General features: G+C 38.4%; 1 protein-coding gene across 2 annotated transcripts in view; it reads left to right on the forward strand.

Moving 5' to 3' along the window:
- Wdr44 (WD repeat domain 44) overlaps positions 1-14,497 on the forward strand; it is a 90,993-nt gene that overhangs the window by 30,558 nt on the left and 45,938 nt on the right. Inside the window, exons 1-2 of one of the 2 annotated variants that reach the window (XM_090325910.1) lie at positions 5,135-5,521; positions 8,114-8,147. In XM_090325910.1, coding sequence (XP_090182036.1) covers positions 5,496-5,521; positions 8,114-8,147 — 60 coding nt within the window. In that variant the 5' untranslated portion in view covers positions 5,135-5,495. Of the gene's footprint in view, positions 1-5,134; positions 5,522-8,113; positions 8,148-14,497 lie in introns of those variants that run through there. The other variant, XM_090325909.1, reaches the window with a different exon arrangement.

A 14,497-nucleotide genomic window follows, 5' to 3' on the forward strand; every position in this document is an offset into this window, starting at 1 on the left:
CTTTTAAAGCTCTCATTTTTGTTTGTTAGGGTTTAGTTAAAATGGGATACACTACCAAGATATACATGTCTACATATATATATATATGCCTATATATAACATTAAGGTTTTCTTTTTTTTTTTGCCAGTCCTGGGCTTGAGCTCAGGGCCTGAGCACTGTCCTTGGACTTTCTCAAGGCTAGCGCTCTACCACTTGAGCCTCAGCACCACTTCTGGCTTTTTTCTATATATGTGGTACCAAGGAATCGAACCCGGGTCTTCGTGCATGCTAGGTGAGCACTTTAACCACTAGGCCAAACTCCCAGCCCAACATTAAGGTTTTCTAAAATAACTTCCACTTCTGTAGAGTGCAATAAAAGTTATTTTTTGTATTGATGTTTGGATGGGTTTTTTCTTTAAAAATTACTGACCTTAACCATGTAAAAAGGAGAAATCTTAAAACCAGGTGCCATTGAGTCACACCTGTAATCCTGGCTACTCAGGAGGCTGATATCTGAAGATTGTGGTTCAAAGCCCACCTGAGCAGAAAGTCCACGCATGATTTCCTTCCGTTCTTCCTTCCTTCCTTCCTTCCTTCCTTCCTTCCTTCCTTCCTTCCTTCCTTCCTTCCTTCCTTCCTCTTTCTCTTTCGGTTTTTCTCTTTTTCTTTTCCTCAGTTGTGGAGTTTGAACTCTGAGCCTGGGTGCTGTCCCAGAGCTCTTCAGCTCAAGGCTGCTGCTCTACCACCTCAAGACACAGCCCACTTCTGATTTTCTGGTGGTTAATTGGAGATAACACTCCCATGAACTTTCCTGCCTCAGCTGGCTTTGAACCATGATCCTTAGATCTCAGCCTCCTGAGAAGCTAAGATTGTAGGCATGAACCACCAACACCCCACTTGCATGAGACTCTTAATTCCAGTTAATCATCAAAAATGCTAGATGGAACTGGAGCTGTGGCTCTAGTGGTAAAGTGCTAGCCTTAAGTAAAAAGCCCTGGAACAAGCCGGCATGGTGGCTTACGCTTGTAGTCCTAGCTACTCAGGAGGCTGAGATGTGAGGATCAAGGTTCAAAGCCAGCCCAGGCACAGAAGGATCTGAGACTCTTATCTCCACTTAAACAGGGGAAGTGGAGCTTGGCTAAAGGGTAGGGTGGTAGCCTTGAGCTGAAGAGCCCACTGACAACGCCCAGGGCCAGGCTAGGGCTGTAGCATTGAGGTGAAAGCTCGGGGACAATGCTCAAGCCTAGTTCAAGCCCTATTACCCACAAAAATATTAATTTTTAAGTGCAATGCTTTGTTAGGATGACTGCATAGAATACAGTATAAATCTGTAGGAACCTTGAAATGGAAAAGATTAGATTGAGGATTGTGCTGCCTTTGCTTAGAAGGAAAGAATCAGACTTGGCTTCTGAGGCTTTGGCTCATTGTCAGTGCTAGGTAGATTCCTAAACTGGCTAGTACAGTAATATAATATTTGTTATAGTTTCTTGTTTGTTTGGTGTTTTCTGCCAGTCCTAGGCTAGAGCTCTACCACTTAAGCCTCAGCACCACTTCCAGCTTTTTTGTATGTATGTGGTACCAAGGAATCAAACCTGGGTCTTCATGCATGCTAGGCAAGCACTTTAACCACTAGGCCAAACTCCCGGCCCCTTGTTATAGTTTCTTTTACAGTCTTTTGTATGTCTCCAAATATTTCATTGTTAACTTTTTCTTAAGTGCAACAGAAAAACTGATAGAATGCCTTTGTTTTACATCATATCTTTTTTTCCCCTAAGAGGTGCTTTAATCATGTAAACCCTCCCATGACCAATACTTATGCCCACTTCCACTGATTGCTTATTTTCTCCTAATTCCCTGCCTGCAGAATATTTTGTAAAAATATTTTCCCAAATATGAAAAACTGAACATTCTGTATGTACATATCTGTGATAGTTTGTATAATACATCTCAAGGAGAAACTGCAGTATGTAAAGTTGAATTCATTAATTACAGTATAAGTCACCATCTTCATGTCCAGACTAATCAGAGTTCTTAAAATTTCCTTAAAATAACCATAAAAATTAATTCTTTGCTTAGGATTTTATAACTAGTTAGTAAAGAGCCAAGAGTTTAATTTTTTGCCACTCAGTGCTTCATTTGTCTTTTACATCCCCAAACTTGATCCGAGTAACTGTTTCTCTCTAGGCACATAAACACTCTGAAATGGTACCTTTATGTATCTTTACTTTGAAATTAGAGACTGAGTTAGAGAGAAGGATTGAGTCAGCCAAGGACTCTGAAGATTGTAACACCTCAGTGTGTGATGGCTACTTCTTTATAATGATGCTCAAACACAACTGAACATAAAAAAGTATTTTAAAAGCCTCTGAATAATAAACATTGTACCACAAAGCCCAAAATTAGAGCTCCTGGGTAAACTTCTATAATACCTGTTCTTCCTTTTACATACAGTTGATTTAAAAAAAAACTGGTTTCCCAGTTCAAACTATGTTAGATGCAAATTTTAGAAAGGCAAGAAAGCTTTTCAAAGTAACCACATAGGGCTGGGATATAATTCAGTGGCAATGAGCTTGCCTAGCAAGAGCAATGTCCCGAATTCCATCTCCTGTAGCAAAAAAGAAAAGATATTTTTAAAAAATACAGTTAAAAAAAGAAAAGGTGGATGGGAAGGGAAATCATACAAATGGTGGAAAAAAGGGTGAACCAATTCAGCCAGTGATACTACCCACTATGTTGGAAATGAACTATACAATTTGGAGGGGAGGGAGGTCTGGAGGGAAAAACTCAGGGAAAATGAGGGAAAGGGTGACACTGTTTAAAAAGAAATGTACTCATTGCCTGACTTAGATGACTAATCCATCAGTACATCAACTTTACAATGAAATTTTAAAAAAACTAAAATAAGTAAAAGAAAAGTAGGCACATGGACAATTGCAAGAAATTACCACTTACATTGATGAAGGAAACACAAAACATAGATATTCCAAGTAAATAAACAACTAACACGTTAACATCCTCAATGAGAAATTGTTATATTAAAAAATATTTGATTGCATTTGAGTATACTAATGTAAGAAGAAAAGAAAATTGTTCATCTTTGGTTATGAATGCATTTTCAAGACATACATTACTGAAACTGCAAGGCTCTATTCGCATACTTATTTACAAATTGCTTTTGAAATTATTTTGAAATAGTTGAAAGACGATGGCTACGATAATGTTGTAACTGATGCTATGTAATGAACATGCAAAAAGGGTAATTAGTGCTGCTTCATGAGTAGAACTAAACTGAGTTCCTGAATGTCTTTTAATCCTGACCTGCCTGGGGTAAATTAGGTACAGTGAGTACCTAAATGACTTGCCACTACAAGGGAATAAAATAATGAAATGTTCCATATTTAGAATTTCTAGAGAAATGAAGCTTTTTATGTGTGTGCCAAACTTATGGTAACAGTTTAAAACCTCACCCAGTTAAGAGATGGTTTTGCAAAGTGGTTGAGAGGCTGGCCTCTAGAGTCTGCCTGCCTATAGTCAAATTTTGCCCCTACAATTTACTAAGTGTGCAATTTAAATGACTGTGTCTGACCTCAGGCAGATTTTGTTCATCTCAGAACCAGACAAATAAGAAAAGTAACAGAACTACCCAATCAACAGGTTGTGAGTACCAAAGAAGGTAAAACACAATAGCCTGGTTTGGGCATATATTTCATAAATGATGTCCATTGTTTTATTATTATTTAAAAGGTCCCTGTTAGAAAATTGTGTCTTAGAGTGGGAACATTACAGATGATTTATGGCTTCTGCTTGTGAAATGAATTATTCTTTTCCTCATCTTGACAAATGATGCAGACAGATCATTTTAGCCAACTTTGCAAATTACAAGAATGTTTTCATTTCTTACTAGGCACTGATGTTCCGTGATGGATCAAAATTTTATCACAAGCTGGGCGCCGGTGGCTCACAGACTTGAGCTGAAGAGCTCAGAGGCAGCGCACAGGCCCAGAGTTCAAGCAACAGAACGCATACACACATACACACACAAAACCCTTTATCACATAAGAATTCTAGTCTTACAGAGTACTCTGGTAAAAGACAGTTTAGGCTTAATAAATTGAAGGTATAGTATTTGAAACACTTTGCTACCTATAAGACTATGCAGTAACAATTTTATAACAATCAAAATGTATTTCAAGCCTAAGTAGAATCATACCTTTCAATGTAAAAATCTGGCCTTTATTCATGTTCTCTGATGATAAATAGGCCAGACCTTGACAGGCTGTAGAGTACCTTTTCTGTGTTCCAGAAATTTGTCATCAGCTCCCCATTACTAACAGACCATCAAAGTATCTTTGAGAAACTTGGAGTGATTTGAAGCTGCTGAAGCAACTACTGTAGACTGAGTACTTTCATCAATCCTCACAGCTTGCCTAAGTAGGTTGTTTTACCTTTTTTTTTCCTAGAGGAAGCCATAGAGACTTAGAGAAACAGAATCATTAAATGGTTTGATCAGATGGGATAAACAGTAGAAACATTATTCAAACAGAGCTCATCTGCTTAAAAGCTGATTTTTATTGTGCCTCTTTGTCTCTCCGAAGTAGGTAATTACTCTGCCTAATCTGGAATATATCAATGTGTGTCATCAGTTGGCCAATAAGTCAGATCCTGTGAATTAGCTGCCAGAAAGTACTGTTTATGAAACCAGTTATATACAGTAAAAAAATGTAACTCCCTAGTCTTTTATTTTTATTATTTTATTTTGGGCCAGCAGCTAAAGAACCTAACCAAGTTTTAGCCAGTGTAAGGGTCTTCCCTTTTCTACCAAGTGTGGTACGTAATTTTTAAAAAATTATATTTACTTGCCTTTATATCTCCATTACAAGAACACTTTTTCCCCAACCTCTGTTGATGCTCTGAATTCACATCACAAATTTACACCCCTTCAAGGGTTTTTTTTTGTTTGTTTTGTTCTGTTGTTGTTGTGATTATACTTGTATTGTTCTAGCCAACTATTTTGTGGAATCTTCTTTCTTTTTTTGCAATATTGGAAATGCCTCAGTTTCAGTTAACTCTATATACAAGATTTTGTTATAAACAATACAAGTTTGCCAGATAAACCAAATAATTGTGATATAAAGTTTTTATTTCAGAGCTGACTGTGGTGGCACACCCTATAAATAAATCCCACAATTGAGGTTGAGGCAGGGGGGTATCTGGCTACTTAGCAGGTACCCAAAAACAAAAGAAAAAAAAGATTTCATTTGTGGAAATTGCCCTTTCTTTTAAACACAATTCATATTGATTCAACAGTTTGGTTAAATAGGGACTATTTAGCCAGGTGATGTTGACTCATGCACGGAATCCTAGCTACTAATCTCAAGGATTGTGATTCAAAGCCAGTCTTGGTAGAAAAGTCCAAGAGACTCCATCTCCAAAAATAACCAGCAGAAATCCAAGCTGGAGGTATAGCCCAGGTGGTCAAGTACCCGCCAAGCAAGCAAAACAGAAAGAGAACAGGATGAGAGGCCCTGATATCAAATACTGGTATGGATGAAAATAATGCACTATTTTATGACAGCTTTTTTTTCTGCCAATCATGGGGGTTGAACTCTGAGCCTGGGCATTGTCCCTGAGCTCTACAGATCAAGGCTGACACCCTACCCCTTGAGCCATAGCCCCACTTCCTGTTTTTCCAGTGGTTAATTGGAGATAAGAGTCTCATGGACTTTAGTGCCCATGCTGGCTTTGAATCGTGATCCTCAGATCTCAGCCTCCTTAGTAGCTAGGATTAAAGCTGTGAGACACCATGCCCGGCAAAATTCTATATTTTTTTTGCCAGTCCTGCTGCTTGAACTCAGGGCCTGGACACTGTCCCTCAGCTTTCTCAAAGCTAGAGCTCTACCTCTTGAGCAACAGTACTACTTGTGTCTTTTACTGTGTATGTGGTTCAGAAGAGTGGAACCCAGAGCCTCATACATGCTAGGCAGCCACTCTAACACCAGGCCATGCTCTTGATCTCCTTTCCCCCACACCCCCATCTTGGAACTTGAACTCGGGCCTGTGCACTGTTCCCTAGCTTCTTTTGCTCAAGGCTAGCTTGAGCCACAGTGCCATTTCTGGCTTTTCCTGTTTATGTGGTACTGAGGCATTGAATCTGGCATTTCATGCATGCTAGGAAAGTACTCTACCACTAAGCCACATCCCCAGCCCAAAAGTATCTTATTCTTGTAGAAGAATATCTGTAAAAGAAACTATGTGATTAGATGGCCTTCTATGTAGGTGCCTTTTAACCCAAAGTTGTGTTATCTGTGATCGTTGTATTTTATTTTATTTATTAATTGAAGAAGTTGCTGGGCACTATTGGCTCAAGCCTGTAATTCTACCTACTCAGCAGGCTGAAATCAGGATTGTTGTTCAAACCCAATCTGGGCAGGAAGGTTCCTTGGAATCTTATCTCCAGTTAACCATCAGAAAAACAGAAGTAGTGCTGTGGCTTAAAGTGATGGAGTGCTAGCCTTGAGAGAAAAGCTTAGGGGCAGAACTCAGTCCGTGAGTTACAAAGCCCCACAACTGAAAAAAAAAAAGAATGGCATGCTATTTGTTTAAAACTGTTACTACTTAACACTCGACTATAAGTAGCAGTAAGTATAGCACTCTCCCTTATACTTTGAAGCAAACACCAGAATGTTCCTATTCAGGGGGGAAATGTAGGAGGAGGGGAGTGAGTATAATTGATAAAAAGCTATTTTTTTTGAAATTGCTAGATCTAGAGTAGTAGACTGGGATGTAGCTCAATGGCAAGGTGCTTGTCTAGCAAGTGCAGCATCCTGGGTTTGATCCCCAGTACCAAAACAGAAAAGACAAAAAGAGCTTGGGTAAGCCTTGTGTGGTGGCTTACGCCTGTAATGCTAGCTACTCAGGAGGCTGAGATCTGAGGATCAAGGTACAAAGCCACCCGGGACACAAGGACCTGAGACTCTTATCTCGAATTAACTTCTAGAAAATGGGAAGTAGAGATGTGGCTCATAGGTAGGGTGGTAGCCTTGAGCTGAAGAGCTCAGAGACAACACCCAGGCCGAGTTCAAGCCCTATGACCTGCGCGCGCGTGTGTGCACATGGGCACAAACGTGCACACACACACACACATACACACACACATACACACACACAAAATGGGAAGTGAGGGGCTATGGCTCAAGGAGTAGGGCAGTAGCCTTGAGCTGAAGAGCACAAGGTCCAGATTTCAAGCCCTGTGAACCCCCCCCAAAAAAAATCTAGAGTAGTCTGTGTTTAAGGATAGTTTTGCACCAGTAGAAATAAGGTACTAGAAAGCAAAAATGATTATGTTCAATAGCAATATAAAATAGCAATATAAATATTCAGTGCATATGAAAAATTACAACCATAGTAGAAATCAAAGAGGTGCAACTTAAAAGGAGACATACTTTTTCCCTTTTAAGTTGGTAGTAAGTTTTAAAAACAAACAAACAGACACTCATTTTGGGGTTAGGAGTTTGCCCTAGTGGTAAGAGTGCTTGCCTAGCATGCACAAAGACCCAGCTTCCATTCCTCAGTACCACATATATAGAAGAAAAAAAAAAGGCTGGAAATGGTGCCATGGCTCCAGTGGTACAGCTCCAGCCTTGAGAAAGCCCAAGGATAGTGCTCAGGCCTCCAGTTCATGTCCCAGGACTGGCAAAAAAACCACACACACACACACACACACACACTCATTTTGGCAGAAGTATTCAATAGGAAGTAGAAGTATAAAATTGCTATTCCAGATAGCAATTTTAAATTTTTCCAGAATTTTTGAAAAGTTTGTATTCTTTTTGACCTGCAATTCTACATCCAGAGAAATGTAAGGAAATGTATCAGGAAGTTGCACAAAATTGTATTTATAAATCTGTTTGTAAGATGTCTTACAAGAACACAGATATACTTATCTCTTGGTGGTAAGATTATGTATGGATTCTTTTATTTTTCTTTTTGTTTTTCATATTTTTACTGCAAACAAAACTTTTCAGTCACAGAATATATACATTTCTAAATGCAGGCTTATCTTTAATAGTGTATAGAAATACTGGCATGCTTAGTCCTTTTATTCAACAGCTGCTTCCTTTTATTTCTGAACAGGTCCCCAGGAAAAGTTGGACTTTCAACCTTCAAGGTAAGTTGTGCTTTTAGAAATTTTATATACATTTTTATTCAGATAATTTGTCATTCTCTTGCTTTTTTTTTACTATTTTTATTTGTCAATATTGTAATTATATTCTATAGTATTCCAGAAGTACCTATTTGAACATTATGCTATAAGAAAGGATCTATAAGTATTTTTTAGATTTCCACTAATTTTTGTTTGATAGAGAGCTTTTAGAGTAAAATAAAAATATAAAGTAATTTATATACTTAGGTAAAAATAATAAATAACCAAAACATTTGTATGTTTTTTATGCTCACATGTATTAGCACGGTCACTATAAATAAAAATTCATCATTACCTAAAGTCCAAACTGAGGAACTTGTTCTTAAAACATACCATTGGGAATCTTTTATTTTTGTTCTGAGTGTCAATCTCAGGGCCTCTCATATACAAGGTACATGCTCTAATGCTGAGCTATACACCAAACCCTAAGAGTAAGCCATTTAACTATAAGAGCATCAGATACTATACACACACACACACACACACACACACACACACACACGTATATATCCTTTATTCTTTTTTGTGGGTCATGGGGCTTGAACTCTGGGTATGGGCTCCGTCCCTGAACTCTTCAGCTCAAGGCTACTGCCCTACCCTTTGAGCCACAGCCCCACTTTCTGTTTTCTAGTGATGAATTGGAGCTAAGAGTCTCTCCATCTTTAGTGCCTGGGCAGGCTTTGAACCTCAATCCTCAGTTATCAGCCTCCTGAGTAGCTAGGATTACAGGCGTGAGCCACTGCACCCACCTATATCTTTTTTTTTTGCCAGTCCTGGGCTTGAGCTCAGGGCATGAACTCTGTCCTTGGACTTTCTCAAGGCTAGAGCTCTACCACTTGAGCCTCAGCACCACTTCCAGCTTTTTCCTATGTATGTGGTGCCGAGGAATTGAACCCGGGTCTTTGTGCATGCTAGGCAGGCACTCTACCACTAGGCCAAACCCCCAGCCCCCCACCTATATCTTATATACTGCATGTGTATGTGTTTTTTAAATATATGTAGAGGGAGGGAGAGAAGTTTTTTTCCTTTCTTTCAGTTCTATTATAGCTACTTTTTTGTTGTTTTTCACGGGACTTAAACTCAGGGCCTACACACTGTCCCTTAGCTTTTGTGCTCAAGCTTAGAGCTCTACCACTTGGGCCACAGCTCTACTTCCACCTTTTGGTGATTAATTGGAGATAAGAGTCTCTGGGACTTTCCTGCCTGTGCTGGCTTTGAATTGGATCCTCAGATGATCTGGGCCTCCTGAGTAGCTAGGATTATAAGTGTGAACCACCAGCACCTAGCTACTTAATTTATACACATTGGATGCTAGTTTAACACATTGTACAGTATTTATATGGACTAGTCTACAGAAGTAGGAATGAATAAATTAGCTATTCACAGTAGCACAACACCAGGGTGTTCAAGGAGGTAACCATAGAAAAATGTCTACACTATGTTTGCACTTATATGAAATTCAAAAAGCATGCCAAATTTAATTATGTATAGTTTAGACATTGTTTAGAGGTAGTCTAGAGATAAAAGTAAAAAAGATCAAAAGAACGCTAAGCACAAGATGTGAGTTATCAGTGCTCTCTCAAGTGTGGAGTTTGTAATAAAAATAGAGAACCATACACATTTGAAACCTATGATAATATTCTTTTTCTTAAAGTAGATGCTTAAAAGACAACAAAATTTTGTGTTTCCTATATTGTATAAAATTATATTTGTTGAGAATTTAATGAAAATAGTTTAACAAAGTAATACATGTACATGGTTAACATTTTGCTCAGAGCAAAAGGTATGTGGTTCAAAATGTTGCCTTTTTTTCCATTCCATTTCTGCCTCCTAGACTCCAAAACCAGAGACAATTGCTTTTTATGTTTGTAGATTTTAAAAGCTACTTAGCTCTAAGATATTTTTAGGTAATAAGTAGCTCTAGGGAGTTTGCTTATCTCAGTAATTATAGGTTGATCTTTAAAGTTAGCCAGAAAATTTATATATACAGTAAATAAATATAGAGTTGAATAGTTTTACTTTTTTTCTTTTTTGCTAGTACTGGGGCTTGAACTCAGGGCCTAAGCTATTTATGCTCAAAGCTATGACTCTGCCATTGGAGCCACAGCGCCATTTCTGGCCTCCACTCTTTATGTGATACTGAGGAATCGAACCCAAGCCTTCATGCATGCTAGGCAAACACTTTTACCACTAAGCCACATTCCCAGCCCCTTACTTTTTATTTATATTATCATAATAAGCTTCAAAAATCCTGTGTATTCTTTATCCCCTGTCCCTAATGGGTATATCCTTATTATAGTACCATATTAAAACTAGTGATTTGACATTGGTACAATGTGAGCATATAGATGTTTGTCAGTTTATCATATATATATACATATATGCATGTTATCATCACCATAACCAAGATTCAGAAGTGTCATCATAAATAACTCAATCTTGTGCCTCCCATTTAGTCATAACAACCAACCCCCTATGTCATCAATAAATCTATTTTTCATTTATATTTTTGACTTTGAGAATATACAATACATGAAGTAATACAGTACGTGATCTTTTGAATTTAGGTAAAAAGATTGAGATTCATCAAATTTGAAGTGTTCAGATTTGTAGAACACAGTATACACTATAAGAAAGTTAGAGGAAAGCAGACAGAAGAATACCATCTAACATTGCATGTTAGATGCCAGTGCTCATGCCTATAATCCTAGCTACTCAGGAAGCTGAGTTCTGAGGATCATGGTTCAAAGCCAGCTGGGGCAGAAATGTCCCTGTGAGACTCTTATCTCCAGTTAACCACTAAAAAGTAGAAGTGGCGCTGTAGCTCATGTGGTACAGTGCTAGCCTTGAGCACAAAGAGGCTCAGGGGACAGCATCTAGGCTCTGAGTTCAAAAAAGGAAACAATACAAATAACTGAAAGCATGGGATTATCTAGGAGCACTGTGTGACAAGTATAATAGTTTCAGTGGTAGAATGCTAGAAAAGTAGATCAGAGCTAGATTATCATGTGCCTTGGATATTAGGTTAAAAAACATGGTCTCCTAAGATTTTGAAGAAAAACACTTTGTGTATGTGTTGCATAGTTGTGCTGGCCAAGGTTTTTTGTTTGTGTGTTGATTTTGTTTTTCCTTTATTTTTGTTTTGTGTTTGTGAATTTATTAATGTAAATGTGATGTACAGAAGGGTTACAGTTACATACATCAAGTTTTAAGTACATTTCTTTTTTAACTGTGTCACCCCTTCCCTTACTCTATCCCAGTATTTCCTTTCTGTCCCCACCTACAAATTGTATAGTTCATTTTCAGCTTAGTACCTAGGGAGTTTGTTGTTGTTTTGAGATAAAGTCTTGATAAATAGCCTAGACTGATCTCCTGCCTCAGCTTCTTTGTTCAGCCATGAACTGCCATACCTAACTGGTCAGGGTTTTTTTTCCCTCCTTGGGAATTGAAAATAGAAATGTGAAGGAAAGGGACTTAAGCATAGAGAAAGCACATTCAGAGGCAATTAAAATATTAGCATTTGAAATTCAGTAATGAGAATAGCATTGGAAGGAACAGATGAATACATCAGCCATTAATTTAATGCTTTCCTTTTTATGTCCTAAGCAAAACAATAGTGGCAGTCACATTTTTTGTGGGTCATGGGGCTTGAACTTGGCCTGGGAGCAGTCTCTGAGCTCCATATCTAGGCTATCGCCCTACCCCTGGGCCTGGGTGTTGTCCCTGAGCTCTTCAGCTCAAGGCTACTACCCTATCCTTGAGTCTAGTCCCACTTCCCATTTTCTAGAAGTTAATTGGAGATGAATCTCAAGTCCTTTTGTGCCTGGGGTGGCTTGGAACCTTGATCCTTAGATCTCAGCCTCCTGAGTAGCTAGGATTACAGGCGTGAGTCACCACGCCCAGCTGGCAGTCACATTTTAAAGTAATTTAGGTGTCATGGTGTCACTTTAGTTAATGTTTCCTCCTTTACTATTAAAAATTAGAAATAACCTGAATTTTTTTTTGTGCATCATGGGGCTTGAACTCTGGGCCTGGGCACTGTCCCTGATCTCTTCATCTCAAGGCCACTGCCCTACTCCTGGAGCCACAGCCCTACTTCCCATTTTCTAATGACTACTTGAAGATAAAAGTCTCATGTTCTTTAGTGCCCCTGTTCTTTAGTGCTGGGACTAGCTTTGAACTATGATCCTCAGATCTCAGCCTCCTGGGTAGCTAAGATTATAGGCATGAGCCACCCTGTCCAGCTGTAACCTGAATTCTTTACGTTTTAAATTAATGCTTTCAGCTTAGTGTTCTTTGACCGATACTAACCAATAATAGGCAAGTGCAAGTTATTGTGAATTATGAGTTTTTATTTTCAAAGCATATCGTAGTTGGGTATGCTTATTAAAATTAAAAAGTTCAAAACTTAGCTGGGCACAGTGGCTCGTACCTATAATCCTAGCTACTCAAGAGACTGAGTTCTGAGGATCAAGGCTCAAAGGTTCAAAGACAGTCAGGGCACAAAAGAACCTGAGACTCTTGTCTCCAATTAACTTCTAGAAAATGGGAAGTGGACTTGGTTCAAGGGTAGGGCAGTAGCCTTGAACTGAAGAGATCAGGGATAGTGCCCAGGACTAGTTCAAGCCCCATGATCCACCAAAAAAAAAAAAGCTCAAAACTTATAAAGAAGAAAGCACAAGCAGCCTTAATAAGCAATGTAAGTAGAGCAAGTTATGACATGAATTGCATAAAATTGAATAATATATTGTACTTGGGGTTTTTTTTGGGTGGGTGGTCGGTCATGGGGCTTAAAGTCAAAGCTAGTGCTCTACCACTTTGAGCCAGAGGGCCACTTCAGATCTTTGAGTAGTTAATTGGATATGAGTTTTTCGAAGACTTTTCTGCCCTGGCTTTGAACCATGATCCTCTGATCTCAACCTCTTGAGTAGCTAGGAGTACTGATGTGAGCCACCGATGGCCCAGCTTATTGTACCTTTAAGGAAGCATGTTTCTGATACTATGATTAGAGAAGTGGCTTGAGTGGGAAAGCTGAAGCTTAGAAATGGACAAAGCCAGAAATGAAGTCCATTTCTTATATAAGCCAAGTTGGTGTTAGTTGTCTGCAAGCACATGCTCGGTCCCATTCCCTTATCCCCAGTCCCTGTCAAAGGAACTAAGTGTATGTAATCTATGATTTTCTGCCAGTGAGTGTTTATTTAGTGCTTACTGATGTTTCACAAAGAAATCTGATTAACTTCTTTGGAAATCAGGCAATATTCTCTTTAATTCTTTGAGTTGGCCATTTACAAGAGCTGCTATCTTCAAAAAGTTCAAAAGTCCAGAAAAGTTTTGTTGAAGTCAAAAAAATAGATGTCTAATGAATGCTTGGTGGTTATGGTCAGTTTAAGAATGTTAATCTATGATCTTTGTGAGAACTGAAAACAAAAGTCCATGAATTATTAATGTATATTTTTACTTAGCTTACCTTAGGGAAAATATCCATACAATTTTATTGTAAAATGCATCTGACTTTTTTAGTAATGAACAATCAGAGGAGAATTTGATTAAAATAATTATAATAATGATTGGATGTGTTTTTTTCTAGTATGCTTTGGTGTGTGTGTGTGTGTGTGTGTGTGTGTGTGTGTGTGTATGAGAGAGAGAGAGAGAGAGAGAGAGAGAGAGAGAGAGAGAGAGAGAGAGAGAGAGAGAGTGTTCTGGGGCTTGAACTCAGGTCTTGAAAGCTTACAGCATGTATTCTACTTCTTGAGCCACACCTCTAGATTTGGAGGTTTTTCTGGTTAATTGGAATCAAGAATCTCTGGGATTTCTCTGCACTCGCTCTGAACAGGATCTTCACTTGTCAGCATCTTTAGAAGCTAGGATTATAGGCATGGTCCACTAGCGCTGGGCTGCATTAACTATTCTTTTTTTAATATTTTTATTGTAATTAATAAAAGGGTTAGATGATATTTGCCAGATAGAAGGAAAAAAAAGAGGGAGATGGGAAGTATAGCAGACATCAAATATGTTAGCAAGGACTGTGTCATGTTAAGTGCTTGCAGATAGTGGGAGACTTTGGAATTTATACTTCCTTTAGAGATGATTAATTTTAGATTCTTTCAAATTTTGGAGAATTGAATTAATTTTTCATATAAAAATATCCCAATGCAATAAAAATTGCACTACTACATTAAATGGATGATAATAACCTCTGGAACAATTTTATTATGGAGCCTATCATGATCATGTCCTGATACTTGTGTAAGTACCACCTCAATTCTTTTGTGGAAATCCTTATGTACATTGGGTAACTTGTCTCAGAAATAGAG

This window comes from Megascapheus bottae, chromosome X (genome assembly GCF_031878675.1).
Source record: "Megascapheus bottae isolate mThoBot1 chromosome X, mThoBot2.hap1, whole genome shotgun sequence".
Taxonomy (NCBI): domain Eukaryota; kingdom Metazoa; phylum Chordata; class Mammalia; order Rodentia; family Geomyidae; genus Megascapheus; species Megascapheus bottae.